The sequence below is a fragment of the Ictalurus punctatus genome, chromosome 3 (assembly GCF_001660625.3).
Source record: "Ictalurus punctatus breed USDA103 chromosome 3, Coco_2.0, whole genome shotgun sequence".
In the NCBI taxonomy this organism is placed as follows: domain Eukaryota; kingdom Metazoa; phylum Chordata; class Actinopteri; order Siluriformes; family Ictaluridae; genus Ictalurus; species Ictalurus punctatus.
Window position 1 is genome coordinate 33,754,481 of NC_030418.2, and position 25,684 is coordinate 33,780,164.

Consider the following 25,684-nt stretch of genomic DNA (forward strand, 5'->3'; position numbering starts at 1 on the left):
ACACCTATCAGTCACATGTTCCATTATTTATGATCACGTGAAAAAAAAAATAGGTGGGTTAAAAAAACAAAAGGTGGCATGTTCTAAGTTGTTTAACACGTCTAGATGTGAATATCAGGAAGTGAACGCTGAAATTCTGATCTGTTGTCTCATTCATCTTTTGCTCTCAAACCCAGATGTCTTCAGTGTATAGCACAAACAATAAAATTGGCCTTGCTGTTCTAATACTTTTGGAGGGGACCGTATATATGTATGTATGCATGTATATATGTATGTATGTATGTATTAATAGTAATTAAACAATATTGTGATTTGATTGTAAATTGTAAACAAAAACATACAACATAACAACAACAACAACAGCAATAATAATAATAATAATAATAATAATAATAATAATAATAATAATAATAATAGAAAAAATAATGATAAAAAATAATAATAAAAAATTGATAAAGATCACGGTTTTGGTAGTAAAATCTTAAATTACTTTACATAAACCCTCATAATCATGAACACTGTTGCTTTATTACACATTAAAGCAGTTACACAACAACACTGCATGTTCCCTTTCAACGGAAGCGAGACGTTGCGTAGTGTTATGCTAAACGCAACGTCCCGTGCCCTTCTCAGGGAACAGGGTTACATGCCTAAACCAGACGTTTCTCTGGGTGGTGAATCAAATGAATCAAAACACGCGTAGTTCGATTCATATAAAGATTCGATTCTTTCGATTCGTCAGTGGAAAGTCTGAAATCCTGTACATACCACACATACACATTTCTCTCTCTCTCTCTCTCTCTCTCTCTCTCTCTCTCTCTCTCTCTTTCACACACACACACACACACACACACACACACACACACACACACACACGATTCATTTCAGACCATACTGCAATTTAGTTGAGTAAAGTGGAAAATAATGAGTGTTTCATTTGCTGATGGTGTGGATTAGGTGTAACTCTTTTAATCTCAGCAGTGATACGACTGGATTGATTCTCAGTGGTTCAACATCAGTCTTCACTAAAACTATTCCAATAACGCTCTACACTGATGACACACTCACTCCTGATTCATCCAGTACTTATTCTCAGCTCAACTCTTCCGTTTGATATTTAAAGCTGACTTCAAAACTATGATATAATAATATGTAATTGTTCTAAGGCTTAGTGGTTAGCACGTTCGCCTCACACCTCCAGGGTCGGGGGCTCGAGTCCCGCCGGGGCCCTGTGTGTGCGGAGTTTGCATGTTCTCCCCGTGCTGCGGGGGTTTCCTCCGGGTACTCCGGTTTCCTCCCCCAGTCCAAAGACATGCATGGTAGGCTGATTGGCGTGTCCAAAGTGTCCGTAGTGTATTAATGTGTGTATGAGGGTGTATGTGTGTGCCCTGCGATGGATTGGCACCCTGTCTAGGGTGTACCCCGCCTTGTGCCCCATGCTCCCTGGGATAGGCTCCAGGTTCCCCCATGACCCTGAAAAGGAGTAAGCGGTAGAAGATGGATGGATGGATATCATTGATCTACTGCTAGAAAAGGTTAATGTCCAGTGAGTTAGCAGCAGCTGTGTGGTGAACTGCTACACTCTAAAAAACACTGGGTTAAAAACAACCTAGATCGGGTTATTTTAAGCCCAATGGGTGGGTAAATATAAGACATTTCTACACAAACGCTGGGTTGATTTTATTTCATAAACGGGTTCATATTTTCAGGGTTATTTGTACACTTTGAAAATGTTAAATCTACCACATTATAAACAAATATGTCAGCATGGTATCTCCTTTATTTTTACACAAGAAGGTGATCAGAAATGTATCGCTAGAGATGATAAAGTGGTGTTTATGTATAGACTTTGAAGTAAATTACTCAAATAAGTCATATATTTAAGACGAAAACATCAGATGTCGATCAAAGGAGACGTTTGATACATCCAAAAACAACCCGAGTAACCAACTTACGATCCAGTGTGGCGTTACAAACAAGTTAGCCAAAGCTAACGAAACTAGTGGTGCATTTAATGTCATGTAAACTGGACTGTTATCGCACATTCATTTACATTTCTAGTGTAACCTTCACTTAATTTATTAACTCAATGTTAATCTCATTGATCGAAGGATTTGGCACCATTTGGTTGGTTACGTTTAAGAGGTTTCTGTGTGTGTGACTGGTATGGAAGGTCTCTTTTTCCAAAGTAAGGTCAAACTCGAAACAGTCCGCGCTGTGTTGGTTTGACCGTGGGAGCTGGGCTGAGGCGTCGGGGTGGGGAAGGGGTGCAACTGTCAGTGAAAATGACCCAGCCACTAACCCAGCAGTTGTGTTGCACAAAACTACCCAAAACTGAGAAAATAATCCAATTAAATGACCCAGAAGGCTCAACCCAGTGTTTGGGTAGAAAAAATAACACAGCATTTTTTAGAGTGCAGTCACAGTTATCTGACAACAATTTTGAAAAATGCAATTCAGCATTCTGAACTTGTGCAACTAAAAACTGATCAGGCTGGCTGTTGGGAACAATAATGATCAGTTACTGATTGTTGAGCACAATGGTGATAGTCTTTTGAAACAATGATGATCAGTGATTAGCCTTTGGGAATGGTGGTGATCAGTGATTGGTCATTAGGAATGATGCTGATCACTGATTAATCATTAGGAATGATGGTAATCAGTGATTGGTCATTAGGAATGATGGTGATCACTGATTGGTCATTAGGAATGATGGTGATCAGTGATTGGTCATTAGGAATGATGGTGATCAGTTATTGGTCATTAGGAATGATGGTGATCAGTGATTAGTCATTAAGACCAAAGGTGATCAGTGATTGTTGGGAACAGTGATTAGTCGTTAGGAACAATGGTGATCAGTGATTGGTCTGTGGGAATGGTGGTGATTAGTGATTGGTCATTAGGAACATTGGTGATCAGTGATTGGTCTGTGGGAATGGTGGTGATCAGTGATTGGTTATTAGGAACAATGGTGATCAGTGATTGGTCATTAGGAACGGTGGTGATCAGTGATTGGTCAATAGGAACAATGGTGATCAGTGATTGGTCATTAGGAACAATGATGATCAGTGATTGGTCATTAGGAACAATGGTGATCAGTGATTGGTCAATAGGAACAATGGTGATCAGTGATTGGTTGTTGGCGTTACCCACTGGTGAGTAGAGTGAAGCTGCTCTCTCAGCTCATATAACCAGCAGCTGTGATGTGAGCTGGAGAGGCATATCGAGTGCAGTAGAGTAGCTAATGTCTGCTCAAAAAATCACAGGATTTGTCACTAAGCACTTTAAAATAAATAAATAAATAAATAAATAAAGTCGCTAAAGTGGTCCAATAAGTCACCAAAATCTAGTGACAAAATTGATAAAGTTGCTAATGCTGATCCTGACCTCACTGTAACTTGTGAAATTTAGGATACAACTAGTACAACTGAACATTTGGTACATCATTCTGTTTATTATTACATAATAGATCATAATGGGCTGTGGGCCAACATGTCCTGCTCTGCAAGCATTTAAAGCTTACATCTACAAGATAGATGGTTTCAACTAGAACCCATTTACCAAGCTAAGACCCCGGAATTACTCGAAGAACCCTCAAGATTCTCTCATTTTTGTCCTGTATGTCCTGCTAGGTAATAGCATGCACCCATACGAAGGAAAACATACTGCCTTTCATTCATTCATTTGTTTATTTCCACTTGTTTTGAGCAGAACTTTATTAGATATGAGAACATTTTGTACAGAAGATAATATTTGAGTCTCTCTCTCTCTCTCTCTCTCTCTCTCTCTCTCTCTCTCTCTCTCTCTCTCTCAGCAGCAGGAACAGTAGGACAAGTCCAGTTCACATTGGAAAAATGTAATATACATCAATATCATAACCGATTCATGCATAAGTGTACAAAATAAATGATTAAACATTTGCATTAGAAATTTACACAAACATCTCGTCTCTGTAGCAGTGTGATGTAAATCTATCACTGTCAAATGTTTAATAAAAAAGTTCATTATATTCACTATATTTATGAGGCATATCAAAGTGGTATGTGCAAATGAAAATAAATACTGGATACAGTGTATGTGTATGTATATATATATATATATATATATATATATATATATATATATATATATATATATATATATATATATATATATATATATATATAATTTTATGGGGATTTCCCTAAATTACATCGGTATCATATCAATTATTACATAAGAGCATATATTAGTATATGTCCTGCTTTTTAAAAAAATAAAAAAATAAATAATAATAATTTCTTTCACCTTTATTATTTACCTTTTCTTCACTGCTTTAGTAATTGTTTCCCAATACTTTATCCAAAAATTCTAATACCAGTAACCTCTGCAATAGAACCATGTCGATGAACAGAAAGACACACTTGATATTTGTAATATATTCACATCCAAAGTGATTTAGAAGGTCGGCAGAATAAAATCTTGCCTAACAGCCAAAAAAGTGGCTTTGAGGCAGTGCTGGGATTTGAACTCACAACGTCCAGGTCACTGGTTCACAACATTAAAGGAAAAAAAAAAAATCCACCCTGAACAAAAATCCACTCTTCACTTCATGAAGAGTTTCCTACATTACCCACAATGCCGTACAATTACCCGGTGCTAGCGGTGCTGTCTTTGTTTTATCTCTAGCTAATGAAAGCGATGCAGCGGAGCTTTAGTCCTTTAGCCTGTCCAGCTCTCTCACCTCCTCATGTGTACACTCTGTTACAAAAGATCAGCTTCCACAGCACTAGCTAACTAGCCAAGCCGAATCTCAGCTGTAACTCGGCGTCGTATAGGCGCATTGCATTCTGGGACGTCGAGTCACAGCGTTTGCACCAAAGTCTCAAACTCATTTGTTTTCAGGAGTGAACTGCGAAACCTGATGATTCGTTTGAGATTGTTTAAACGTTTTCTCCGATTAAATTCCATTGTAAGCGTGCTTTTTTGTGTTCTCACAAATATTTCAGCGTAAACATATATAATGGCTTTCCGTGCGGAAGTATTCTGGGGGCAAAACTGCATTTGCAGTTGCGTTTCCTAATCGTGGACGCATAAATTGTGGCATAATTCAAATGAAAATGTAAATCAGGTATTAGCGTTCGCATTTTCGTTTACACAAACGTACGGGGTCTGCCGAATTTCAAATCGAGACACATCAAAAGTCCATTTGCAGTTGTATTTCCCATGTCTTATGACATGGAAATAGCTGTAGCAAGAACCCCGTTTGCTATTTCACGCCCTCGGTGTTGCCTCGATGGAGCCTGCAAAAAATTCCAACGGAATCGCAAATCCCTTATAGTTTGCATTTCTGTTGCCTTGTACAGAAACCTGCCGATCACCGTTGGGGGTGGGAGTATACAGTTTAGTGTGCCTTGGGGTCGGACACGGCCATAAATCAATCATCGGCGGTTTAATGTTTTTGTTGGGATGTAATTTGCGTGGACTTTGCGTTTCCATTTGACACTATACGTTCCTGTAAATGATCAACATTCATGTTCATGTCACAATTTATGCGTCCACAAATAGGAAACGGAACTGCAAATACAGTTTGCACTTGCTGTTGAATACTGTTGTATACAACCCCAATTCCAAAAAAGTTGGGACGCTGTGTAAAATGTAAATAAAAACAAAATGCAACGATTTGCAATTCCCATAAACCTGCATGTTATTCACAGTGGAACATAGAAAACATATCAAATGTTTAAACTGAGGAAATGTACCGTTTTAAGAAAAAAAAAGAAGGTCATTTTGAATTTGTTGGCCGCAACACGTCTCAAAAAGGTTGGGACGGGGGCGCAACAAAAGGCTGGAAAAGTAAGTGTTGGTGAAAAGAAACAGCTGGAGGTTAATTGTGAACAGGTCAGTGAGATGACTGGGTATAAAAAGTGGATCTTAGAGAGGAGGAGTCTTTCAGAAGTAAAGATGGGAGAGAGGTTCACCAATCTGTGAAAAACTGCGTCTACAATTTGTGGAACAATTTCAGAATAATGTTCCTGAATGTAAAATTGCGAAGACTATGACTGTCTCATCATCTACAAAACGTAATACCATCAAAGATTCTGAGAATCTGGAGAAATCTCTGTGCGTAAGGGACGAGGGTGAAAATCAATATCGCATGCCCGTGATCTTCGTCCCTCAGGCGGCACTGCGTTAAAAACAGGCCTGATTCTGTAATGGAAATCACTGCATGGGCTCAGAAACACCTCCAGAACTGATTGTCTGTGAACATGGTTCACCGTGCCATCCACAAACGCTGGTTAAAGCTCCATCATGCAAAGAAGACATATGTGAACATGATCCAGAAACGCCGCCGTCTTCTCCGGGCTCAAGCTCATTTAAAATGGACCGAGGCGAAGTGGAAAACTGTTCTGTGGTCAGAATCCAAATTTGAAATTCTTTTTGGAAACCATGGACGCCACGTCCTCTAAACTAAAGAGGACTAAAGAGGAGAGGGACCATCCGGCTTTTTATCAGCGCTCAGTTTAAAAGCCTGCGTCTCTGATGGTACGGCGGTGTATTAGTGCCTATGGAATGGGCAGCTTGCACATCTGGAAAGGCATCATCAATGCTGAAAGGTATATACAGCTTTTAGAGCAACATACTGTATTGCTTCATCCAGATTCCATCCCATCTTTACTTCTGAAAGACTCCGCCTCTCTAAGATACTCGTTTTATACCCAGTCATCTTACTGATCTGTTTCCAATTAACCTAATTAGTTGCAAAATATTCCTCCAGCTGTTTCTTTTTACTAACACACACTTTTCCAGCCTTTTGTTGCGCCCCCGTCCCAACCTTTTTGAGACGTGTTGCGGCAATCAAATTCAAAATTACCTTCTTTTTTCCTTAAAATGGTACATTTCCTCAGTTTAAACATTCAATATGTTTTCTATGTTCTACTGTGAATTGCATTCTGTATATATATACATATATATATATATATACACACACATTCAGACTTAAATCGTGAGTCTCATGCATCCAATGTTTGACTTACAGTACATACAAAAAAAAAAAGCTGATGTCCAATTCTCGGCCTTGCTTCCAAATGATTGATCTAAATGAAGTATTTAATCACACCTCGTAGATACTGCAGATCATAAACACCGTCTGCTGTAATCATAAACAGCGTCCTGTGCTCATCCCAGCACTCTTATTCACAATCTGCTTTCCTTTTTGAGTCACGGTTTCTCACATCATCTCAGGTAGCTTTCCCGAACCATTCAGGTTCGCAGGCTACGTCTGGACTTTCCATCTTTTATTAAAAGCACCACAGAAATAAAATTGGAATTGACATGTATACTGGCAGTGCTGTAGGAGAAGTGAGACACATCTCCTATGCATCATATGAACCAAATAAATACCATATTCATCCTGAAAGCGATTCATTTTAAACGCACGGGCAGTATTGGCTATCAGGCACGGTGACTAGCATTGGAGACTGGCAGCGATTTACTCCTCAGTGCTGCTTTTGTTCAAGGGGAAATTGAAGTAATATGGACAACTGGTCCTGATTAGTGTGAGCGAGTATTACTGAGAAACTAGTAAGGATCCAGAGATTCAGATTTATTGTAAAATGACATCTATAAGAACAGAAACGTGTTCATTTTCTCGATAACTGCTTTATCTCAAACTTGGCATGAAGCTCCGCCCACTTCCCAGTCACTCATGTCATACAGTACATGTATATTAGGTATATATATATATAGAATATATTCACTCAGTGAGCACTTTATTAGGAACACCTGTACACTTACTCGTTCATGCAATCTAATCTAATCAGCCAGTCGTGTGGCAGCTGTGCAATGCATAAAATCATGCGGATACGGGCGAGCAGCTTCAGGTAATGTCCACATCAACCATCAGAATGGGGAAAAACTGTGACCTCAGTGATTTTGACCGGGCTAGTTTAAGTATTTTTTTTTTTATAACTGCTGATCTCCTGGGATTTTCACACACAACAAGCGTTTCATCAGAATAGTGTAATAAAGAAAAACTTCCAGCGAGCGTCGATTCTGCAGACGGGAACACCTTGTTGATGAGAGAGGGACAACGGAGAGTGGAGAGACCGGATCGAGCGGGCAGAAAGGCTACAGTGAGTCAGATGACCGCTCTGTGTGATTGTGCTGAGCAGAAAAGCATGTCAGAACGCACAGCACGTCGAACCACGAGGCGGATGAGCTACAACGGGAGAAGACCACGTCGGGTTCCACTTCTGTCAGATAAGAACGGGGAGGTGAGGCTGCAGTGGGCACAGGGTCACCAAAACTGGACAGCTGAAGACTGGAAAAACATAGCCTGGTCTGATGAATCTCAGACACACAGATGATAGAGTCAGAATTTGACCCCAACAGGATGAATCTATGGAGCTTGTGTTAACAGTCCAGGCTGGTGGAGGTGGTGTAACGGTGTGGGGAATGTTTTCTTGGAACACTTTGGGCCTGTTATTACCAATCAATCATGGCTTGAATGCCACAGACTATTTGAGTATTGTTGCTGACCGTGTTTATCCCTTCATGGCCACAATTTACCATCTTCTAATGGCTACTTCCAGCACGATAATGCACCGTGTCACGAAGCAAAACTGCTTTCATGAGCACGACAATGAGTTCGGTGTTCCTCAGTGGTTCTCCAGTCACCGGATCTGAATCCAGTAGATCACATTTGGGATGTTGTCGAATGGGAGAAGTGCACCTGACAAATCTGCAGGAATTGAGTGATGTGATCATATCGCCATGGACCCGAATCTCAAAGGAATGTTTCCGACATCTTGTGGAATCCACGCCATGAAGAACGGAGGCTGTTTTGAGAGCAAAGGGAGGCCCTACCCAGTATCAATATAGTGTTCGTAATAAAGTGCTCACGCAGTGTATGTATATAGCTATATAAAATAATCTGTCATTATGATATACACGTCAATTTCCTTTATAAACTTTAGAAACAACACAAACTACCAGGGGTGTAATGATTGGACGATTTGGATCGATTCGTCGATTTATAAGGAAACGACTAAAATGAATCTCGGCAACAATTCTAAATGGATTATCATTGAAAAAAGACAAGTGGTGATATGATGTGTCCAGAACACTGATACAACAGATTCTGAACAAAAATGGGTCACATATCAGCCAGAGGATACCGAATCGAATCGAATCGAATCGAATCGTATCGTAACAGATTCAGTAGTATCATCAAATACCAAAGCATCGCCTTAAGAATCAAAATGGTTTCATGTAATGTGGAAGCCTGAAAACCAAAAAAAAAAAAGCTCTAGATGACCTGCATACATGCAATCTTATTCTTATTCCTAATTCGAAGCTTGTTACAGAGGAATTCCCCAAAATGCTGATTAATATTAGATTTACATTCGTTTATATACTGAAAAATAACCCATTGTTTTATACTGTTTTCTTTGTACGGTTTTAAACAGTGAACGTACGATTTTCTAACAAAGTCTTCCTCTTGAGAGCGTCTTGCAGGTGACATAAACATTTCAAAGTTTGATCATCCAAATGACTTCGATTTTTTTTTTTTTTTTTAACAAGCACGCAAATTTACGCAAATTCACTTCGACAGCGCCTCATTCGCATAAATGAATAATGAAATAAAATTAAGTTCTAATCCCAAACAAATACCGGCAAAGATTAATTGTAATTGTGAAAAGAAAAAAAAAAAAATGAGCGTATTCATCTGTAAAGTCTCGCCCTAACTAGTTTTATATTTTAACAGTAAAAATGATCGAGATGAACGTTTAGGGTTAGGGTTAACCCTGGCCCTAATCCTAACCCTAGTATTTTATATCCAGCATATTAGGCTATCTTTACAGTATCTTTACTTCCAAAACTTGACACACATCTCGATATGTTAAGAAAGTATACCGTATGAGCGATACGTTTGAAGCAAATGATTCAATTGAATTAATTTCAGCGCTCTTTTAGTGTGATATGATGTAATTAAGTTGTGCGCTAACAGAGTTTAATGGAGACTAATTGGGGGGGGGGGGGGGGGGGGTGTTTTGAATAGCAGGAGAACATGTCTGCTTCAGTGGAACTAAGAGATATTAAATAACAAAACAAAATAAACAATGGACTTTGCCTGATAATATACAGTCATTGCATCATCATCGTCATCATCATTATTATTATTATTATTATTATTATTATTATTATACACAATTTCACATGAAGTTCACACTATGTCAAGTGCATGCAACTGAAAGGGAAATGAATTTAACACACACACACACACACACACGCACACACACACATATATACAGTACTGTGCAAGTCTTAGGCACCCAAAAAAGAAATGTAAACAAATTTTGGTCTTGTTTGTTTCCTGCAGTAACAAAACATTTTACATTTCCAAGCATTACAACAAAAATGAAAGGTTATAGGAAAGTAATATACGCCAGGAATCAAAATATGGACTTTGTATACGTGACTGATTACTGCCCTTTATAGTAGATATTTTTAATGTTTAGTTTCATTATTTGTAAAGGCATCGCTGCTTCCTAGCATGTCATTCCTCGTGCCTAAGACTTCTGTACAGTACTATATAGTAATAAAGAGAGTATAGAGTAAAAGTTCAGTGTAGTACACGCCATTCCGAGAGAACACGGGAAGGTTAGGCGTTCATCATTAGAGATTCAAAATGGCCGACCGTATCGTATTCAATTAGCAGATCACTGAAACGTCACTGTTGCTCTGCAAACTTTGTGTTTTACTCTGAATTTTTACGACTCCCACTATATGTTTAAGAAAAAGAAAACAACTTTTTCAAACCGCCGGCTACTTTTGCAACCCGAAACTAAAGACATGCACCTTTCGGCATATAAGCTACACATTTTCCTACTCATCAATCAGACTTGGATACATTTATTCATCCCCAAAAAATTCCTTTAAGCCTTCGTTTAAGGGATGATCCGGTTTCTCGGAGTATAAAATGATTTTCTAGTCATAGAAAAGAACATTGATGTATTTCCTTTATCTTTTATCTAACTTGTAGGATTTAGTTTGGAATGGGATTGTATTAAAACACAACGCTGGCAGTACAAGGCTGTAGGACACGAGAGAGACAACCAGAGCGAAGAGTGAGATCCAGGGAGGCTCGGGGGACTGAGTGTGAGTGTGTGTGAGTGTGTGTGAGGGTGTGTTTTGTGTTGTGTTGCTCCATGATGTCTCTCAGTTGCATAGCGAGTGCGTGTCGTGACCATGTGGTCCATGTCACGTCCTGGTCTCCATGACGACAGTAGAGTACATATCATGTATGTATATATAATATATAATCACGTATGTAGCTGTCCGTCAGGCTGAAGCTCCGCCCACCTGTTCGCGCTCTGTGTTTAGGGATTGTGGACGTCGTGGCGTAGGATTTTGTACAGAATCCAGTAGAAGATGTTGAAGAAGAGGAAGGCCAGAGGAAAGCCTGCGCGTGATATGGTGTCGATCTTCTTGGCGCGGTCGATGAAGAGCTTCCTCATCTCCTCTGCACTCTTGTTAGTGACGTTAGCGCTCGTCTGGGCCTGGAGCGAGTTAGAGGCCGTGTTATTGGTGGATTTGGCCACCGGGATGTCTTTCCCCGCGTTAGGGGTATAGCTGTGACGGCCTTCACGCACCTCCTCCTCCTGGCGTACAGAGAGAGAGAGAGAGAGAGAGAGAGAGAGAGAGAGAGAGAGACATGGAGAGAGCAGCACACAGAGAGATAGAGAAACAGAGAGAGAGAGAGAGAGAGAGTGAAGAGAGAGTGTGTATGTGAGAGAGAGAGAAGGGGAGACACACACAAAGAGGAAATGATACAGAAAATGAGAGAGACAGAGAAAAAAAAAACAAGGAGAGAGCAGCACAGACAGAGACAGAGATAGAGAGAGTGAGGAGAGAGAGAGAAATGGAGAGACACGCACAAAGAGAGAAAGATACAAAGAGAGAGAGGGACAAAAAAAAGAGACAGATAGAGAGACAGAGAGAGTGAGGAGAGAGAGAGAAATAAGGAGAGATAGGTGTAAAGAGAGAAAAGTGGGGCAAAAAGAGAAAGAAAAACATAAAGAGAGAGACATAAAGAAACAGAGAGAAAGAGCGAGAAAGACATAAAGAGAGAGAGAGAGAGAGAGAGAGAGAGAGAGACCAAGAAACAGATAGATAGAGACAGAGAAAAGAAAGTAAGAAACAATAAGAGAGACAGAATGAAACAGGGAGAAGGAGAAAGAAGGGAATACAGTGTACTGTAATAGAGTGATGGAAAAGTCTAGAAAGACGCGTGTCTTGTAACACACAGATCACACTTTAGACTAAAACTTTACAGCGTGACAAAACACAACAATATCCGACCCTTCTGGAAACGCATCAGTGACCGCCCCTTGAACCCCGCCCCTAAAGAAATCGGCTTTTCCGTCATCTTTAAACCGGGTACGACCTTTGACCTTTGGCGATAATCTGAGTTTCTTTGCCTTAAATCTGACTCACTAATCATTTCCTTATTGAGCTTTCCTCCCATTTATGTGTAGCAAGAGCTAAGATTGGAAACTGGGAGTCTGTCAAAAGTCATCCATCTTCTAGAATAATGTGTTTTGGACTGATCTCGTGGAAAATGTTCCCTCCACAAAGAGATGTTTATTCGTGAGGCCCTGTGGTGCAGAAAACATGTGTGTGTGGAAATGATTAGGAAAAGACATAGAATCAGACCGCTTCCATTTTTCTTTTTCTTTTTCATAACAGATTATTACTGGCAGAGAAACAGAGAGGTTTTCATCCTCCCTCCACAAACCCAGTCCTACACACGTGGAGTGAACATGCGCTACGTATCAGCCAGGGTGGACAACACGAAGACTGAAGACATTCAAACTCAATTTTTTGTTTCCACACATTTCACATCACCGTACACTTCTTCTGTGTTAAGTCATTTAGGGTATCTACTTTGTTTATATAAGACAGGGGTGTCCAAACTTTTTTCAAAGAGGGACCAGATCAGACTCCATCAAAATACCGGCGATAACACTGAAACCGGCAGGTGAAGTGAATGACATATCGTTACAGCGGCACCTGTCGAGGGGTGGGGTGTATTTATTTATTAGGCAGCAAGTGACGTCAGTTCTCAAAGTTGACGTATTGGAAGCAGGAGAAATGGGTGAGAAACCTCGTGTCCTGGCATTCCCGCGGATGTTACTTTGACGCGTACCACCTACGTAAACATTGTCTCAGACCAAGTACACTCCTCATGGTAACGCTATTCCCTAATATCAGTGTCCTCTCTCAGCAGGATAATGCGTCCTGACGCACTCCAACAATAGTTCAGGAACGGTTTGAGGAACATGATAAAGAGTTCAAGGTGTTGACTCGACGTCCAGATTCCCCAGATCTCGATCCGACCGAGCGTCCGCGGGACGTTCTGGACGAACACGTCCGATCCATGGAGGTCGCACCTCACAACTTACAGGACTTAAAGGATCTGCTAACATCTCGGTGCCAGATCCCACAGCGCACCTTCAGAGGTCGTGTGGAGTCCGTGCCTCGACGGGTCCGAGCACAAGGGGTCCTACATGATTTTAGGCAGGTGGTTTTAATGCTGTGGATATTTGGTGTATATCTCTTATATAGGTATGCACTTTTATCCCCTGCACTACATCAGAACCTTGTTTTAATAAGAATCAATTTCATCTCTATGTCTGTACAGAATAGGTGCTGATGTGACTGCACTGAAAACCCTTTGGCTGGGTTTGATCCTCTACATCTATAAAATCAAACACACAGAAGCACACGACGTTGCCGACCACAGCTGCACCAAGTGACTCTGTCGTTGGCTAAGCAGCATTACACACTGTTGCGTTAGTTTGTTTCTTTGGCGCAATATCTTGCCTCACAGCTCTTCTCTCTTTGATCAATAGGATAAATACTGAGAATCTGAGACGTTTTGTGGAAAGGTTGTTCTCGGAAATCTGTTTCTAAGGAAGAAGAACAAAAGGAAAGCGTCAGTGCTGTTAGGTCTGGTTAAATGGAGGGAAAATGGAGGGATGTATACAAATCAAAGGATAGAAAGATAAAAATCGCTCCGGTTGCATGAACCAGAACGATCCGCTAGCAAAATACCAACAACGCATCTATCCTGGACATCGTGCAACATGAAGTCACGGATCCATCCAGGCAATTTGATCTGATACCCTAAAAGTTCCAGACCACAGTCTTCATACATGCTATTTGTTTCAAAAGCAGAAATAAAACGAGGTAGGGTAAAGTTTGAGGACAAACTTTGATGTTGGTTTGACAAAGCGAGTCTGAAAGTTTAAAATAGTTATCAGTTTGAGATCTGAAGGTAATGTGCAGTTTTAAGATAGAAATAGAGACAGATAGATAGGGTGCCAATACTTGTAGGGTTGATTAGATAGATAGCTAAATAGATAGATAGATAGATAGATAGATAGATAGACAGACATATAGGGTGCCAATACTTGTACAGTTTATTAGATAGATAGATAGATAGACAGACATATAGGGTGCCAATACTTGTAGAGTGGATTAGATAGATAGATAGATAGATAGATAGATAGATAGATAGATAGACAGACAGATAGGGTGCCAATACTTGTAGAGTGGATTAGATAGATAGATAGATAGATAGATAGATAGATAGATAGATAGACAGACAGACAGACAGATAAGGTGCCAATACTTGTAGAGTGGATTAGATAGATACATATATAGATAGATAGATAGATAGATAGATAGATAGATAGATAGATACACAGATAGACAGACAGATAGGGTGCCAATGCTTGTAGAGTGGATTAGATAGATAGATAGAGAGAGCGAGAGATAGATAGTCAGACAGACAGATAAGGTGCCAATACTTGTAGAGTTGATTAGATAGATAGATAGATAGATAGATAGATAGATAGATAGATAGATAGATAGATAAATAGATAGATAGACAGACAGACAGATAAGGTGCCAATACTTGTAGAGTTGATTAGATAGATAGATAGCTAGATAGATAGATAGCTAGATAGATAGATAGATAGATAGATAGATAGATAGATAGATAGATAGACAGATAGGGTGCCAATACTTGTAGAGTTGATTAGATAGATAGATAGTGTTACTAATAAATAGATAAATGGAGAGACAGATACATGTAGATAGATAGAGAGAGTTTTAGTATTTGAAAGACAGAAGGATTGAGAGAGTGATACAGATACATAGAAAGAAATGTGTGTGTGTGTGTGTGTGTGTGTGTGTGTTATTGAGATGGATGGAGAGAGTGTGTGGCCACTTGTTAAGCCAACATGATGAAGTATGTTAAAGCGAGAGATGTACAGATAACATTAATAGTGATAAAGTTAGAAGTAACGTTAACTGGTGGTTCAGTGATGTTTCATTCATCTGCAGGAATCAAGGTATCCTGCTATCCCGGGAACGCTGGGAATGAGGCGGGAATATACCCAGGACGGGACACACATTCATACCTATGGGGGATTTAGGGTATCCAATCCACCTGCATGTTTTTGACAGTGGTAGGAAACCCATGCTGACACAGAGAGAATATTAACAGATAGACCCTGGAGCAGTAATGTTACTGGCTGTACTGGTCTGGAGACAATTCCCATTTCCAATGTCATTTGGAAATGCCAATGGAATCTCTTGGATTAACTCCCAAACAGACGCTACAACAGACCAGTGTTTTATAGAACTCGTGTGAATATGCTGATTAGTTCTAGTTTCTTGCGTCAGTGAAGAAACCGGGCAGTTATATTTATGAAAATGTCGCTAATGAGAGATACGCCACGGGTTAACAGCGTGGGAAAGATGTGCTGCAGCATCGCCGGTTTGCATATCGCGAGCTCCCATTGTATATTCGTTGCTTTGATGTTTAATGACTTTGTTTTTTCAGAATTACTGTTTAAGAGAAATGTGTTTTGGGTTGCACGTGACACTGGGAAAACACGTGTAATCCTTTATATTTCTGTGAGGAGATGTTTATTTAACATTCATCTCTGCTGAAAAACCCCAATAGAAACCAACACAGAAATTCTAATGGTTTCCACTACAAATATCATTACGCACCGTCAGCTAACCATTAAAACCATTACCCTTATCGGTCCTTAATAGTATCCACTAGATCTAAAATACCACCAATAGAAGGCAACAGATTACCAGTAGAGACCCACAAGGACCGTTACAGTTTCCATTAAATCTATACAATTCTCATTATAACCATTAAAACCATTACGATTATTGGTCCTTAATATTATCCACTAGACCTAAAATACCACCAATAGAAGGCAACAGATTACCAGTAGAGACCTACATGGACCATTACAGTTTCCATTAAATCTATACAATTCTCATTATTACCATTAAAACCATTACCATTATTGGTCCTTAATGGTATCCACTAGACCTAAAATACCACCAATAGAAGGCAACAGATTACCAGTAGAGACCCACACGGACCATTACAGTTTGCATTAAAACCTATGCAATTCTTATTATAACCATTAAAACCATTACGATTATTGGTCCTTAATGGTATCCACTAGACCTAAAATACCACCAATAGAAGGCAACAGATTACCAGTAGAGACCCACACGGACCATTACAGTTTCCATTAAAACCTATGCAATTCTTATTATTACCATTAAAACCATTACGATTATTGGTCCTTAATGGTATCCACTAGACCTAAAATACCACCAATAGAAGGCAACAGATTACCAGTAGAGACCCACACGGACCATTACAGTTTGCATTAAAACCTATGCAATTCTTATTATAACCATTAAAACCATTACGATTATTGGTCCTTAATGGTATCCACTAGACCTAAAATACCACCAATAGAAGGCAACAGATTACCAGTAGAGACCCACACGGACCATTACAGTTTCCATTAAAACCTATGCAATTCTTATTATAACCATTAAAACCATTACCATTATTGGTCCTTAATGGTATCCACTAGACCTAAAATACCACCAATAGAAGGCAACAGATTACCAGTAAAGACCTACATGGACCATAGATTTCCATTGAAACCAATACAATTCTCATTATTACCATTAAAACCATTACACCAATGTAGTTTTCTTGAGACAGTGGATAAGTGATGCAGGGAAACATGGACACGCTCATAAACGAGATAAGATAAGACTTTATTAATCCCCAGACGGAGAAATTTGGGAATGATGGATGATCGGGTCAGGGTGGGAGTCACAGCCGTACGGCCGTAGTGTTCACCTCGTCCGTGGGATCCGTGTCGTGACCTGGGGATTCGAACTGAAAATCCTGAAACCGTTCATACAGTGGAACCAATCTGGGATTTTCTCGCTGGACGTGCAACAAAAACAGCGAGCAAAATGATACAGGATGATTTTCAGCATGCAGGAGGGTCATGAGTCGACCAAAACGAACAGACTTTGCATGCGTCGAATAAGGAAGAGAGATGAAAATAAGACCAGAGCGTGTGAAGGAACAGGAAGTGTGATTAAACCTCTGACCACAGAGTGATGGTGAAACTGCAGATCATGCATGCTCAAAATACTCCCTAAACTATAGCTTTGTAACATTTCTGGATGAAAAACGAACATCATGTCCATGCTTTCCTTGGAAAGTTTGTACTAGGAAGAAATATGCACAATTTCCCTCTTTACCTCAAACACCATGTTTGGCGTCTTTGCTGTATTGCAACTATGAAACTAATGAAGATGCTAATCAGTAGAAGCTTATCGCTACCAGTTTAGCACCGTGCACGCCTACTCGGCTTTGTGCAGTTGTTCAGTGTCTCAGGCAGGTTTCCGGTTTCTGTCACACTGCTATGTATAAAAAGTGAACAACAGAGCTAAAAACACTGAGTCAGAAGAATACAAGAAGTAACTGCAATGCACTTAAGTTATAATAGTGCACGGTAAGCATAGTACACAAAGATTCCCGAGTAAGCAAAGCGCTGTAGGAGGTTGATAAACAAATACTATTCAAATGACGATGATGGAAAAAATCTGTAGTGAAAACTAACATGACTTTCATTCCATGAGGCTCCTTCAGAGAGAAGAGAAAGGTCATGCTAAGCGAAACTACGGCACTTCTGCATGCAGGAGCTTTACATGTTCCGCTTTATTCATACAGCCACAAAAACCCCAGACCCTAAAAGATCAGTTTTTGTCCCCTATTTACTGACATTTAGTGATTTAGACATGCTTTAAGACTGGAGACTAAAGTACAAGCTTTACTTACTTGCTAGCTACATTAGATTAGACAGAAAGGATGTATTTAACATTGAAATAAGCTCCATAAATCAGATTTCATCAGCTGTCATTACAGGTGAGGGCCTTCAGGTGGCAGTGTTGTAGAGCACGTGCACTCCACCAAGCGATGATGATGATGATAATAAAGTGGATGTGTGTGTGTGTGTGTGTGTGTGTGTGTGTGTGTGTGTGTGTGTGTGTGTGTGTGTGTGTGTGTGTGTCTTTGAGTTTGAGAGAGAGAGAGAGAGAGAGAGAGAGAGAGAGAGAGAGAGTGTGTTTGATCTTTGTAATATGCCGTGCAGTTAATCCAAAATAATAATAAAACATAAAAGCTGAGTGGATTTACTTCCCATAAAGCAATATAACACATATAATATAAACATCTATAATAATAATAATAATAATAATAAGAAGAAGAAGAAGAAGAAGAAGAAGAAGAAGAAGGAGAAGAAGAAGAAGAAGAAGAAGAAGAAGAAGATATAATGCATTAATTAATCAATTAATTAAATGCTCAGTTACTTCCTGCCTTTTTTCTTCTGTTAATTATAAATCCAGCCATCCACACATCCTTCGATTCACAATGCACTCATCATCCATCCATCCATCCATCCATCCATACATCTACCCATCCACCCTTCCATTCATAATCCATCCATCCATCCATGAACCCACCCATCCATTCATTTATAGTCCTTTCATCCATCCGTTCATCCATTTGTAATGCTTTCATCCAGACATCCTTCCAGCCTTTGATTTATAATCCATCCATCCATCCATCCATACATCCATTCTTCCATTTATATTCTGTCCATCCATCCATCAATCCATCCACCCATCCTTTCATTTATAACCCATCCATCCATGAACCCACCCATCCATCCATTTATAATCCTTTAATCCATCCATCCATCCATTCTTCCATTTATATTCTTTCCATCCATCCATCCTTTCATTTATAATCCTTCCACCCGTCCATCCATCCATCCATACATCCTTTCATTTATAATCCTTCCACCCGTCCGTCCATCTATCCATCCATCCATCCATCCATCCTTTAATTTATAATCCTTCCACACGTCAATCCATCCATCCATCCATCAATCCATCCTTTCATTTATAATCCATCCATCCATGAACCCACCCATCCATCCATTTATAATCTTTTCATCCATCTATTCATCCATTTATAATGCTTTCATCCAGACATCCAGCCAGCCTTTGATTTATAATCCATCCATCCATCCATCCATCCATCCATCCATTCTTCCATATATATTCTTTCCATCCATCCATCCTTTCATTTATAATCCTTCCACCCGTCCGTCCATCTATCCATCCATCCATCCATCCACCCATCCTTTCATTTATAATCCTTCCATCCACCTATAAATCCATTCATCTTTTCACGTATAATCCATCCATCCATCCATCCATCCATCCATTTGTACCCCCTCAAAATTGCCACATTACTCATCATTTTCATGTCTATCTTTTTTTTTCTTTATCAGCAGACGTCCCCAACATTCTTTTTCAAAAGGGTTGTCACATTCATCCACGTTCTCTCCTTCCCCTCCTCTCTCACCTTTCTCAACTTCTTTCTCCTCCGATGGAACCGCAGCAGCTCCTTGTGCTGCCTTGACACGAAGTTCACCGCTGCGTACTCCAGCAGAGCCGAGAACACGAAGAGCAAACACACGGCCATCCAGATATCTATGGCCTTCACATAGGAGACCTGCATTTTATACACACACACACACACACACACACACACACACACACACACACACACTATAATGCACTGAGGGGTAACTGTGAGCTTAGCGAGTGTGTTGGAATGTGGAATAATGTTATATAACAGCCAGTCAAGCAGTGATGGGATGGTAATGTGTATGGTACACAGTGTCTTCTTTCTCACAGACGCTTTAAAGCCACATTTCTTTACAAAGACAATAGTTTATGATATTCAGAATTATGATTATAAGTATATTTAGTGTTTTTTCTACAGACACCGACAGACAGACAGAAGAATTTTGTATTAATTTGCAGTGGAGCCGAATTATGTTAGCAAATGCAAACGCCAACTACGTTAGAACGGGTTACACAGTTCAATATATACAGTTCTTGATAATAAAAAAACAAACAAACGACAACTGGCTTTTCCTAACCTAATGTCTCATCGCATGGCTTGAATTATATTTGTTTTCATATCACCTTCTCAGGACCACGAGGAGGAGCAGGTCTAAACCACAGTCTGGCTAAAGAGACCTGATCCTACACCAGTGCAGGGAAAGACTGTTATTAATTACTACAGAGTTACTAGAGAGTTGTTAGAAAGCTCCTGGAAAGTTATTAGAGAGTTATTAGAGAGTTACTGGTGTAATCTGACCTTAGGCAGAGAGGTTCTGGAGCCGGAGCTCTGTGTGGTCATGGTGAGCACTGTAGTGATGCCCAGAGCTACGCGAGCAGGAGCGGCATCCATGTTGATCCAGAAGGACACCCAGGAGAGGATGACGATGAGCAGACTTGGGATGTACATCTGGATCAGGTAATAACCCATCTGCCTCTCCAGGTGAAAACGCACCTCGATGCATGTGAACTTTCCTGCAGGAGATGCACTGAGGATTCTGAGTTTTCATTTCTTCAGTTACTAAAAAAACGACCGTTACAAGAAATTTCTGATCTTCCTTCATACAGGGCAGTGGTGGCTCAGCGGTTAAGGCATGGCGTTAATGAGCGGAAGGTCGTGAGTTTAAGTCCCAGCACCAGCATGCTGTCATGGATGGGCTATTTTGCAAGGCCCTTAACCTTCGACTGCTCGGTCGTATAAATGTAAAAGGTACCTTTCTCTCCTGCATGTTGCTCTGGATAAGGGCGTCTGCCAAATGCCATAAATGTAAATATAGTAAATTCAAAGCAGAGTGTTTTTACCGACTGAAACATAACATTGAACACGTCGCTATCAAGTTAGATAACATCATTTTAAATAAAGAATAAATATGCCGATTTGTGATATGCATTTATAAGAAAATGATCTTCTGTCGAGCTACACTTTTATGAATTTTATGGAGACGCCAGTGATGCTGACCCTTTCTGCTCTCTGGACCTGCCTGATCCATCCTGATGCCCTACCTCTGGATTGGATAATCAACTGGAGGCTACATTCTGGAGATCGCTGAGGACGGTACCGCTTGAAGTATCATGGAAACGGTTTTGGACGTCAATTCCACATGGACGTTCTCGCTGCGGTTGCTGGGACTACGGTTGCTGCGATGGCCTTGGGACTGCGATTACCACATGCAGTTTTACACTCAGGTCTCCTTTAGTGAACAGTGGACTAGTTCAACAAACAGACTTCATAGAAACACCATAATTAACTTTCTTTTACTCTCACACTATCCGTCGTGACCCAGATGAGGACGGGTTCCCTTCTGAGTCCGGTTCCTCTCAAGGTTCTTCCTCGTATCATCTCAGGGAGTTTTTCCTCAACACCGTCTCCACCGTCTCGCTCAATAGGGATAAATTCACACGCTTAAAATCTCCATCCTGTGCTTATATATTTCTGTAAAACTGCTTTGAGACGCCATGTCTACTGTTAAAAGCGCCGTACGAATAAAACCGACTTGAATCGAATTGATCATCAACAAGGTGGTGTGATGAAGCAGAGTCACTGTTGCCATCACTAACAGTACAATCGGATATAAAAGACATCGGGAAACCCAAAGTTACAGCTTTACCTCTGACTGTTCCAAAGCCCTGACACTGGAGACTCCTTCCATAAATGTTACATAAACGCTTCCTTACAGATATCTTTACCGCAGCAAAAATGACACGCTTTATAGAGGTGCAGTTATAGATTAATCAACACCTTCTGACCAATCGGAATTGAGAATTTAACAGCGCTGTGGTGTAACCTGTAATAAAACAAAAGGGGAAACATAACGTGAGAGATAGCAATGCTGAAGTGCTGTTCTGGGGTTACTGTGTGTGTGTGTGTGTGTGTGTGTGTGTTCATTCATTGTTGCCCAGAGATCATAGAATTGCAAAGAGTCTGATTTCTTCATGAGACTTTGAGTTTTTCTTTTTCTTTTTGTATTTCAGGTCAGACGAGCCTCACAGAAATGTGTATTAGGAGTATAAAGGCTCAGCGGTGGAGAACACAAAAGCCAGCAGTGTGTAGCAGTGTATCGGAGTGTGTAGCAGTGTGTAGCAGAGCACACTTCACCACATTGCTCTGGCCTCGATGTGGCTCACTTTAATGGAAAAGGCTTTCGCTCAGAAGCGAGAGCGTCGACATGGAAGTCTTCTCCTCGGGATAGACAGGCTGGGAGTAGTTACGGACGATGACGTTCAATGAGGACACGCTATAGCTTGTTAATTATGAAAAAGTAGAAAGGTCAAACTCAGACATTCCCAGAAATCCTGCCAAGTTCCAGATCACAGCTTCTGTGTTGTATTCGCTAACGAATGAATGAATGAATGAATGAATGAATGAATGAATTAGCCTAAACTGTTATTTGTGCTTGTTGTCATGGTTACATTGAACATGGCTACACTTTATTAGATGATTTTTTTTCTCTTTAGAACGAGTGAATCTACACTAGGTAATAATGGACATGTGGCATCCAAGTGGAAACTTGGGCACGATATAAAATATGTCATGTTATAAATGTTTTCATAAAGTATCTGTCATAAAATTGAGCAAAGGTTATGCTAACTGGAGAACAATTAGCAAACAAGCATCCTGTGACAAGCTTCTCGGTAATGCTAATATTACATTCTATTATTTATGCCATTTATGACAGGGTTATGCTAATTCTATGATGCAAGCTTCACGTACATTGGCACAGAGTTTGTAAATCTAGTCCTGTCCCTTTAAAGCTCAAACCCGAGCCGGACGGCAAAGGACAACTGAGCGCACTGAAACCGACTTGATTGGCTGGGACTCCCTGCCATCGTTTCAATACTTTTGTCTCAGTGCTAGTTTAAAATTGACGAGCGTGAAAAAAGATCCATAAAAAGACCCGACTCTATTAGCTTATGCAGGCTTCATTAATCCTAATGAGCCATTTCTGCTTTACACGTTCTCTAAGGAGGAGCAGGAAACTCTCACTCTGGGGGAACGACTGTGGTGTGGGAAGGATTACAGAAGTTACACATACACGTAGTGTGGAGTTCTGATCACCAGCTGCAGAACCCTGAATATCAGGGAGCGTTAACATGCCTTAAATTCTGTTCGCCTTAAACGCAAATTCACACCAGGATAAATATCTTTGAAACCATAGAGAGCCGTAGAGAAGAGAACGGTTTTTGAACATAATGAAATAGACAATAACGCGAAATGAATTTGACCTGTTAGCTAGGCAGAGCTGCGACAAGGCTATGATGTTACCTGTTAAAATGCTCAAGACATTAAAATATGAAAATGTTATTTTTAAATGTTAAAAGGTTCAATTGGGCTTAAAGGTTAAAACATTTTAAAAGCATTGAGTGGTTGCTAGGCTGCTGCTATGGTACTGTAGTTAGGTGCGAGGCTGTTGCTGTGGTATCCCAGATGAAATCCCACGTAGCAACCGTAATTCCGATCTTTTCCAAAAGCACAAGTGCCCCATTCCTGTTAAAGCTGCAAGCAGCATATTTCGGGGGGCCAAGCACCCAGACTCGGTGAGCCTCACATTCATAGATGCTCTACAGTTGTTGCATAACTCACAGGAAAGCAGAGCCATAACTATAGGCAAAGAGATTCGAGATGATTTGCAGTTTCACACATTTGCCGTTATGTCCGTTATGGGAGAATGATTTTGAATATCAGAGTTCTGAAGATGACGTGTGCCAAATTTTGTGATGATTGGACAACAGTTGTAAGAGGAGTAGCGAAACAACAGTTCTTGAAAATATCCAAGATGACGTAAAATCTGATTAGGCAGAAATTGACGTCACAATGTGCGCTGAACTCGTCTCGGCCCAGGGAATCCAGGGTCTTTCAATTTTGGACACACGGTTCAAAAGTTATGACTATAAACGTACTTCCAAATTAGGCCCCAATTTGACACATGGTGTTTGATGGTAGCTCGAGACTGTTGGCAGCACTTGGCCCAAATTTGGTCGGAATGTTCCTTAGACCCACCCCAATCAGTGTGCTAAATTTCACAACTTTTCACCAGACGGTTCTATGGGCTGCCATAGACAGCCTAGCCAGAAGAAGAAGAAGATGAAGAAGAAGAAGACTAATAATAGAAGAATAACAATTGGGTGCTTACGCACCTTCGGTGTACCTTCTGTGAATTTCATTTCTTTTTCAAATTGGGTTTTATGGCTCAAGCTGCTCCATACAGACCTGACAGCTTCAGTACTTTACTCTGCTAGCTAGTTATATATCTATAGATAACACTGTACAGATAATTGAGGGTGTAAATCTAAGAGAGAGAAAAAAAACAAAAACGTTTCAATTATAGGGTTCCTGTTGCCAAGGTCGAGTGTGCTCCTCAGGAAAACTTTGACCCTTTAGCTGGATGTGGTCACTTATGTCACACAGAAATATTTCACATTTCCAAGGACTATTGGGACGCAGTGCAAATTGGAAAATAAATATTAATTATTACTGGGGTCTTGTTGCTTGCTAACAAAATTTACAGTAAATTTACAGTAGGTTCAATTACAATGAAAGTAGTAATACAATAAATATCTCATACTTTATGAAATCCTCAGTCCAACTATTTTTATATTATTAAGTCTTACTGCTAATATAATTTTACTCAGTTATGACTTGAAACTAAGATGATAATAATAATAATAATAATAATAATAATAATAATAATAATAATAATAATAATAATAATAATAATAATTACGGTATTCCATTCCAAATTATTGCAAAATTATATCCAAAAGTCTGAGAGCATTTTTATACTTTAATACAACAATTTCCATTGCAAATGATATTACGGACCACGACTTCAGTGAAAAGTAGAATCTTAGAAATATTGACACGAATGTCAGAGTATCTTAGTATTTGTTTTATGCACCTTTTTTGCTTTAATGACAGTGTGAATTCGAGCAGGCATGGACTCCACACGTTTGTGCAAAACCTCACGATCCGTTTAATATCAAATCCATCCGAGTGTCGTCTGATCACCCGCTTCAACAGCAGAGATTAGACATGAGGAAAATCTGACCTTTTGTACGAAGCAGTTAACGTTACACATTTGCTTCTGAATAAATAGCCCTAGAAATAGTGCAGAATCTTGAATATTAAATATTCAAGACATTGGACGTTTTTCTTTCTTTGTTTTAAATATTTCAAAATCCTAAAACCTTCTGTTCATTACCAGTTTTAAAAGAAAAAAACATCCCAGATTTTCATTGTGGTCGCAGACTGTTGGACCCCACTGTATATATATATATATATATATATATATATATATATACAGTGGGGTCC

The 25,684-nt window shown here is 39.9% G+C and overlaps 1 protein-coding gene and 2 long non-coding RNA genes across 7 annotated transcripts in view; 2 read left to right on the forward strand and 1 right to left on the reverse strand.

Annotated features, from left to right (window-relative positions):
• LOC108263021 (uncharacterized) overlaps positions 1-25,667 on the forward strand; it is a 30,783-nt gene extending 5,116 nt beyond the window's left edge. For all 3 annotated transcript variants that reach the window (XR_006981981.2, XR_001812062.3, XR_006981982.2), the window contains 3 exons: positions 20,641-20,794; positions 20,944-21,085; positions 22,348-25,667. This is a non-coding gene — a long non-coding RNA (uncharacterized LOC108263021). The remainder of the gene's footprint in view (positions 1-20,640; positions 20,795-20,943; positions 21,086-22,347) is intronic.
• The window catches only part of glra3 (glycine receptor, alpha 3), a 69,932-nt gene continuing 54,398 nt past the window's right edge, over positions 10,151-25,684 (reverse strand). The window contains exons 7-9 of one of the 3 annotated variants that reach the window (XM_017463370.3): positions 20,636-20,850; positions 19,832-19,981; positions 10,151-11,645 (exon numbers count right to left, since the gene is read on the reverse strand). In XM_017463370.3, coding sequence (XP_017318859.1) covers positions 11,364-11,645; positions 19,832-19,981; positions 20,636-20,850 — 647 coding nt within the window. In that variant the 3' untranslated portion in view covers positions 10,151-11,363. Of the gene's footprint in view, positions 11,646-17,141; positions 17,272-18,403; positions 18,633-19,831; positions 19,982-20,635; positions 20,851-25,684 lie in introns of those variants that run through there. The other 2 variants (XM_047153698.2, XM_017463372.3) reach the window with 2 other exon arrangements.
• On the forward strand, positions 11,652-16,785 carry LOC128632752 (uncharacterized). Its single transcript, XR_008396355.1, has 2 exons — positions 11,652-14,235; positions 15,397-16,785. It is a non-coding gene; the product is annotated as an uncharacterized LOC128632752 (long non-coding RNA).